This window comes from Xyrauchen texanus, chromosome 13 (assembly GCF_025860055.1).
Source record: "Xyrauchen texanus isolate HMW12.3.18 chromosome 13, RBS_HiC_50CHRs, whole genome shotgun sequence".
Lineage (NCBI taxonomy): Eukaryota > Metazoa > Chordata > Actinopteri > Cypriniformes > Catostomidae > Xyrauchen > Xyrauchen texanus.
In genome coordinates this window covers 47,121,263-47,128,762 of record NC_068288.1, presented here as the reverse complement: position 1 = coordinate 47,128,762, position 7,500 = coordinate 47,121,263, and the positions used below count along the sequence as shown (strand labels likewise).

At 46.1% G+C, this 7,500-nt stretch overlaps 1 protein-coding gene across 2 annotated transcripts in view; it reads right to left on the bottom strand.

Annotated features, from left to right (window-relative positions):
* Positions 1-7,500, bottom strand: part of LOC127653543 (rho GTPase-activating protein 40-like) — a 36,285-nt gene that overhangs the window by 27,216 nt on the left and 1,569 nt on the right. Inside the window, exon 1 of one of the 2 annotated variants that reach the window (XM_052140239.1) lies at positions 2,737-3,011. The exons of the other annotated variant lie outside the window; for it this stretch is intronic. Within the exon in view, the coding sequence (XP_051996199.1) occupies positions 2,737-2,996 (260 nt within the window). The 5' untranslated portion in view covers positions 2,997-3,011. Of the gene's footprint in view, positions 1-2,736; positions 3,012-7,500 lie in introns of those variants that run through there. 2 annotated transcript variants of the gene reach the window in all.

The following is a 7,500-nucleotide window of genomic DNA, read 5'->3' as shown; positions in this document are numbered from 1 at the left end:
TGCTTTTAAACATATATCCACTGTCATGCATTAAAGGGTTAATTTGATGAAAACATCTTAAAATAAATGGTGATCAGTCACAGCACATAATATATACACTTTCCCTTATATATTAATTTAAAATGTGACCTAAACTTTGATATAAAGTGCATGGACATGTTATGTGGGACCTGCGTATACTTAAAGACTCTTTCTTGCGTTCTCTGGACTCTTATCTTTCTTCCTTCACTTCACAGAAGTATTCAGATATCTTCTGCATCCATCATCACGTTCCTCTTCCTCATATTTGTGCAGACTTTCCTTTCTAAGTTTAATGAACAACGCTGCAGGTCTGCACAGACGCAGGTCGCTCAACGCTCATTAAATCTGTCGGTAATGGCACTTAAACATCTGGCTAATGCTAACAGGAAGCTCAATGACGCAGATACACATTTCATTGTTCTATTCAATCTCAGTCGTCTAAATTCTGCACATAAAACCTAAAAACCAGTGCAAGTATATAAACCTCCGAGACATGACACACAGTACAGTGAGGTGCTTTGAGGAATGCATGCAGCATCTGTCCTCTAACAGTTCAAGAATGAAGATATTCAGACTTGTTGTTTTAGCTTCAGGTCGACGTGACGGAAGAACAGTGCGATTATTTTTAAACCTGAATGTCCACCCCCTCCTCGCCACATCTCCAGATTCATTGTTGTTTCAAACACCACAACACAATGTGCTGACTTTTATATAGCGAGAGAACAGAATCACTCATACCAACGCCAAGCGTGAACACAAAAGCTGAATGTGAAGACTAAAGGTCGAATGTAACATTATATATACAAACATTTACAGCAATGTTGTTAAAGCTACTCCTACTATTGTAGTTTACAAGATCATATAAAGTAGTTCAACTATAAATAATCGGTGACAAAAACAATAAGGATCTCATTTAGGCCACGTCCACACTAATACATTTACAATGAGGTTCTACTTGTTCACATTAGTTAACATGAACAATATATTTACAGCGTTTATTAATCTTGGTTACTGTCAATTTAAACATACACTAATTCTCTTTAAAAATAAAAAATTGGGGGTATCTCAGCGAGTCGTGAGTTTGAATCCAGGGCGTGCTGAGTGACTCCAGTCAGGTCTCCATTGTCCCGGTTGCTAGGGAGGGTAGAGTCACATGGGGTAACCAAATTGGCCTGGTTGCTAGGGAGGGTAGAGTCACATGGGGTAACCAAATTGGCTTGGTTTCTAGGGAGGGTAGAGTCACATGGGGTAACCAAATTGGCCCGGTTTCTAGGGAGGGTAGAGTCACATGGGGTAACCAAATTGGCCTGGTTGCTAGGGAAGGTAGAGTCACATGTGGTAACCAAATTGGCCTGGTTTCTAGGGAGGGTAGAGTCACATGGGGTAACCAAATTGGCCCGGTTGCTAGGGAGGGTAGAGTCACATGGGGTAACCAAATTGGCCCGGTTTCTAGGGACGGTAGAGTCACATGGGGTAACCAAATTGGCCCGGTTGCTAGGGAGGGTAGAGTCACATGGGGTAACCAAATTGGCTCGGTTGCTAGGGAACGTAAAGTCACATGGGGTAACCAAATTGGCCCGGTTGCTAGGGAGGGTAGAGTCACATGGGGTAAAAAAATTGAGCCAGTTGCTAGGGAGGGTAGAGTCACATGGGGTAACCAAATTGAGCCGGTTGCTAAGAAGGGTAGAGTCACATGGGGTAACCAAATTGGGCCGGTTGCTAGGGAGGGTAGAGTCACATGGGGTAACCAAATTGGGCCGGTTGCTAGGGAGGGTAGAGTCACATGGGGTAACCAAATTGGCCCGGTTGCTAAGGAGGGTAGAGTCACATGGGGTAACCAAATTGGCCCGGTTGCTAGGGAGGGTAGAGTCACATGGGGTAACCAAATTGGCCCGGTTGCTAGGGAGGGTAGAGTCACATGGGTTAACCAAATTGGCACGGTTGCTAGGGAGGGTAGAGTCACATGGGGTAACCAAATTGTCCCGGTTGCTAGGGAGGGTAGAGTCACATGGGGTAACCAAATTGTCCCGGTTGCTAGGGAGGGTAGAGTCACATGGGGTAACCAAATTGTCCCGGTTGCTAGGGAGGGTAGAGGCACATGGGGTAATCAAATTGGCCCGGTTGCTAGGGAGGGTAGAGTCACATGGGGTAACCAAATTGGCCCGGTTGCTAGGGAGGGTAGAGTCACATGGGGTAACCTCCTCGTGGTCGCTATAATGTGGTTCTCACTCTCGGTGGGGCGTTAAGATGCGCGGATTGACGTCTCAGACACGGAGGCAACTGAGACATGTCCGGATTGAGGTGAGTAACCACGCCACCACAAGGACCAAGTATGTATTGGGAATTGGGCATTCTAAATTGGGAAGAAAATGGGATAAAATATGAAACAAACTCAGTCTCGGTTATCTCGGTTGAGTCAGCTCGCCAGTAATCCACTTTAGACTCAGTGACAGTGAACTTTGTTACAGTCTTAATCCAGATCGCATTTGAAAAGCTTCTTGCAGAGTTCAACCGTTAAGTAAAGTGGACAGCCATCCAGATAACAAGGTTCCCCTATGGGATTAGGTCGTTTGACTGTAATAATTAACCTGCGACCTTAACACAAAGTAACTTTAAACCAGAATTTACACTCTCAATTCAATTCATACTGTCCAGATGTTAGTCAAATTAACATAGTTTGAGATACAGTCCAACCATAAACTCCATTAACCCTACCTGGCAGGGACATGTCCAGTGGTTTTCCTCAAACCGAGCAGTCGTCCCTGGCCCGCATTTTTCCCCCACGGCATCCTGCTGTGGTTCTTTGGAGCGCTGTTACTGCTCAGAGCAGGAAAGCGCAGCTGGACGTGTCGCCCGAGCGGTGTGTCTGTAATGTTCTCGGCGTGTAAACACATCAGAGCCAGAACGCTGCGAACAGGAACATCACCGCAGCCCAGCATCCTGCTGCAGGAAGAGGGGACGGTGGAGGGCAGCATGCCTGCGCCACTGCCACAAACTTCCACCAATGAGCAACAACAGCTGCTGTAACCCCTTCAGCTGGGGATGTGCGGATGAATCTTTAGCACCATCCAACAATGACCGTTAACAGCAAGACATCTACCTTGAGATAACCCACAAAAACAATTACGGCCAACTCCTACATCCCAAACGTCTCCCTCCGCGATCTGTTTTTAACTCCAAATCTCGACAATCAAAACCAGGTTCTTTCCGCCTAAAACGTTCCAGACCTTAACAGCTTTCAGAATGAAATCACAAAGAGTCAGTGTTCCTCTTGAGGCATTTTGTTGACCGGTTTGCAGCTATAACTGCACTAAAACTCAACTACAGCCAACTAAAGCGACTTCAGTAACCCAGATCAGATCACAGCTCAGCGTAATCATAATCCTGATCGCTTGGATTTGGCACTTCTGAACAAACGGTGGTCTCTGTTCTAAAGCTTGAAATAGTTTGTATGGATTAATACTTGTGACATACATCGCTAACACTGAGCTGGGAATTCTCTTCTGCAATAGACAATGTAGGAACGGTTCATAGGAAACAGGAAAAGAATCACTCATGAGATCTTCAAGTGATTCTCCGAGAGCATGTTTTATTAAAGTGCAAATGGAGACTTCCTGCTGGTTTCTCCTGACAAAACGACGCTTGTAATCCAGGAACTTTCAGAAGAGATCTTAATGATGTCTCAAAATGTGCTCCGGTTAGACAAGATACCTGCAGTCAGAGATCTGAACATGAAGTCAAACATTGCTCATTCAATTCTTCCAAGAGCTAATAATCTGAGCTATGCTAACATAAATTTTACAGCTCTATAATCTTACTCCACATTTGACTCATTTGTGTATATTTTTATTTCTCCTGAGCAATTTTAGAAGAATCAATACTTTAATGACATGTACAGTAAGTATATTAAAGGTGCTATAAGTAATATATTTACTGTACTAAATCATAAAATGAGTATAATCTGTCATTAGAGAATTAGCAAACATGCTGGCTTCTCCGATAACAATGCTAAAGCCAGTATATTCTACTTTGAAGTTTATGTTTTGGTCTGTGTGATCTCGCCCTCTGCCCCCTCATCAATAGTATTTTGACACCACCGGATTGCCAGATTTGAAACCAGTAAGCGGGAGAACAACACGGTGTGCTGCAGCCACGGAAGCCAGCAAACCAACCGGATCAGAGATCCGACAACTTTGGGGCGTTCTCACCCGGTCAACAACTTTGGGGGCGTTCTCACCCGGTAAACAACTTTGGGGGCGTTCTCACCCGGTCAACAACTTTGGGGGGCGTTCTCACTCGGTCAACAACTTTGGGGGGCGTTCTCACCCGGTAAACAACTTTGGGGCGTTCTCACCCGGTCAACAACTTTGGGGGCGTTCTCACCCGGTAAACAACTTTGGGGCGTTCTCACCCGGTCAACAACTTTGGGGGGCGTTCTCACCCGGTAAACAACTTTGGGGGCGTTCTCACTCTGTAAACAACTTTGGGGCGTTCTCACCTGGTAAACAACTTTGGGGCGTTCTCACCCGGTCAACAACTTTGGGGGCGTTCTCACCCGGTAAACAACTTTGGGGGGCGTTCTCACCCGGTCAACAACTTTGGGGGGCGTTCTCACCCGGTAAACAACTTTGGTGCGTTCTTACCCGGTCAACAACTTTGGGGGGCGTTCTCACCCGGTAAACAACTTTGGGGGGCGTTCTCACCCGGTCAACAACTTTGGGGCGTTCTCACCCGGTAAACAACTTTGGGGCGTTCTCACTCGGTAAACAACTTTGGGGGCGTTCTCACCCGGTCAACAACTTTGGGGGCGTTCTCACCCGGTAAACAACTTTGGGGGCGTTCTCACCCGGTAAACAACTTTGGGGCGTTCTCACCCGGTAAACAACTTTGGGGCGTTCTCACCCGGTCAACAACTTTGGGGGCGTTCTCACCCAGTCAACAACTTTGGGGGGCGTTCTCACCCGGTCAACAACTTTGGGGGCGTTCTCACCCAGTCAACAACTTTGGGGGCGTTCTCACCCGGTCAACAACTTTGGGGCGTTCTCACCCGGTCAACAACTTTGGGGGGCGTTCTCACCCGGTAAACAACTTTGGTGCGTTCTTACCCGGTCAACAACTTTGGGGGCGTTTTCACCCGGTAAACAACTTTGGGGGGCGTTCTCACCCGGTCAACAACTTTGGGGCGTTCTCACCCGGTAAACAACTTTGGGGCGTTCTCACTCGGTAAACAACTTTGGGGCGTTCTCACCCGGTAAACAACTTTGGGGGGCGTTCTCACCCGGTCAACAACTTTGGGGGGCGTTCTCACCCGGTAAACAACTTTGGGGCGTTCTCACCCGGTCAACAACTTTGGGGGGCGTTCTCACCCGGTCAACAACTTTGGGGGCGTTCTCACCCGGTCAACAACTTTGGGGGGCGTTCTCACCCGGTCAACAACTTTGGGGGGCGTTCTCACCCGGTAAACAACTTTTGGGCGTTCTCACCCGGTCAACAACTTTGGGGGGGCGTTCTCACCCGGTCAACAACTTTGGGGGGCGTTCTCACCCAGTAAACAACTTTGGGGCGTTCTCACCCGGTCAACAACTTTGGGGGGCGTTCTCACCCAGTAAACAACTTTGGGGCGTTCTCACCCGGTCAACAACTTTGGGGGGCGTTCTCACCCAGTAAACAACTTTGGGGCGTTCTCACCACCGGGTCCGAACACAGAATGGCAGAGGGCCTCTATTCCACTGATCTATATATAACTATAATATATAATTATATATATAGATCAGTCCTCTATTCTGTTTATGTTTGTACACTTTAAGTGAAATTATTGTGCAAAACAGCAGTAAATGAACTAAACCCAAAGGCAGCTGTAAACGACAGATGTATCCTCAAGTGAAGAACAAGTGTAATGTAATTGCTATACACATCATATTGGACCGCTTTCTATTTAAGTACAAGTGACAGGTTTCTCTTCAAGAACAAAAGTTGCTAAACGTTCTGACAGTCTCTCCTGTCAGAAGCTCATCAAGAACATGAGATGCTGCACTGAACAGTCTCTCACTCTCTGTGCTGGTGCTTGGGCAGATAAATACCTGTGCACAATCCGCGCAAGCAAAGGAAAGCCGTCTTTGTTTATGCGCCCGTAGTCAAGGGGATTGTCACTTCTGGCGTAGTTCAGCTCGATACGTCTCAAGTTGTGTTGTAGCTGCGCTAGTTGTGACACTTTCCCATAGAATCTCTTGCTGTACTCTGTATATATATATATCTTGAAAGTTCTGCTGAATAAACACTGCAGATCGCAAATTTGATGTCCTTATCAGAAACTTTGAAGAATTTCCACACCGCTGACATGATCGGCCTTTGTTTGGTAGCGCCGTGATAAGGGCTAGATCGATCCAGAGTCAAATCTGAGCACTGAGGGGCGGGGCGAGGAGGTATATATTCGCCGGCAGAAATTTCGGTGCATCCCTAATTATAATCCATCACGCTCACTTTTAACAATACAGAGAAGGAGGGAGATCATTTGCATGTTTGGCTCCTAAACTATGGATAATGTTCCTAGCAGTGTTCGGGACTCAGACACACTCTCTAAAGATGTATTTAACCAGACATACCTCATTTATCCCTCATAGCGGCTTTAGTTAGGTCTGCCGGAACCGGACACACTTCTCTTATTCTGTAACCTGCTTTAAATGCATCTATGCTAATTTAATTCTATTTCTTTCCCTGTCTAAACTTTGGCATTATATCCTGAGCCCGATGCCTTCGAGGATTTATAGTTCATATAGAATCACAACGACACTTCCTCAGTTCTCATTTTAACCACTAACAGTTCTAAACATGAATAACTGATATTGGCATTATATTATTTTCTGTTATAGCATCATCTCCTGTAAAGCTGCTCTGAAACAACGGCTGTTGTGAAAGCGCTCAACAAATACATTTGACTGGACATTTCCAAATCTAGAATAGTAGAAACGTAACATTGGTTCATTTACAGTGTGTGTACAAACGACTTTCTGACAAACTGATCCTATGAGATGACAAATGAAATGTGTATATAGTGTCCAGAACACTAATCTACACACACAATCACTCACCTACACACTCTCTCACACACACTCACACACACACTCTCTCTCTCACACTCACTCTCTCTCACACACTCACACACACACTCTCTCTCTCACACTCACACACACTCTCGCTCTCACACACTCACACACACACTCTCTCACACACACTTACACACTCTCTCTCTCACACTCACACACACTCTCGCTCTCACACACTCACACACACACTCTCTCTCTCACACTCACATACACACTCTCTCTCTCACACTCACATACACACTCTCAAACACACACACACACACTCTCTCACACACACTCACTCACACACACTTACACACTCTCTCTCTCACACACTCACACACACACTCTCTCTCTCACACTCACATACACACTCTCTCTCTCACACTCACATACA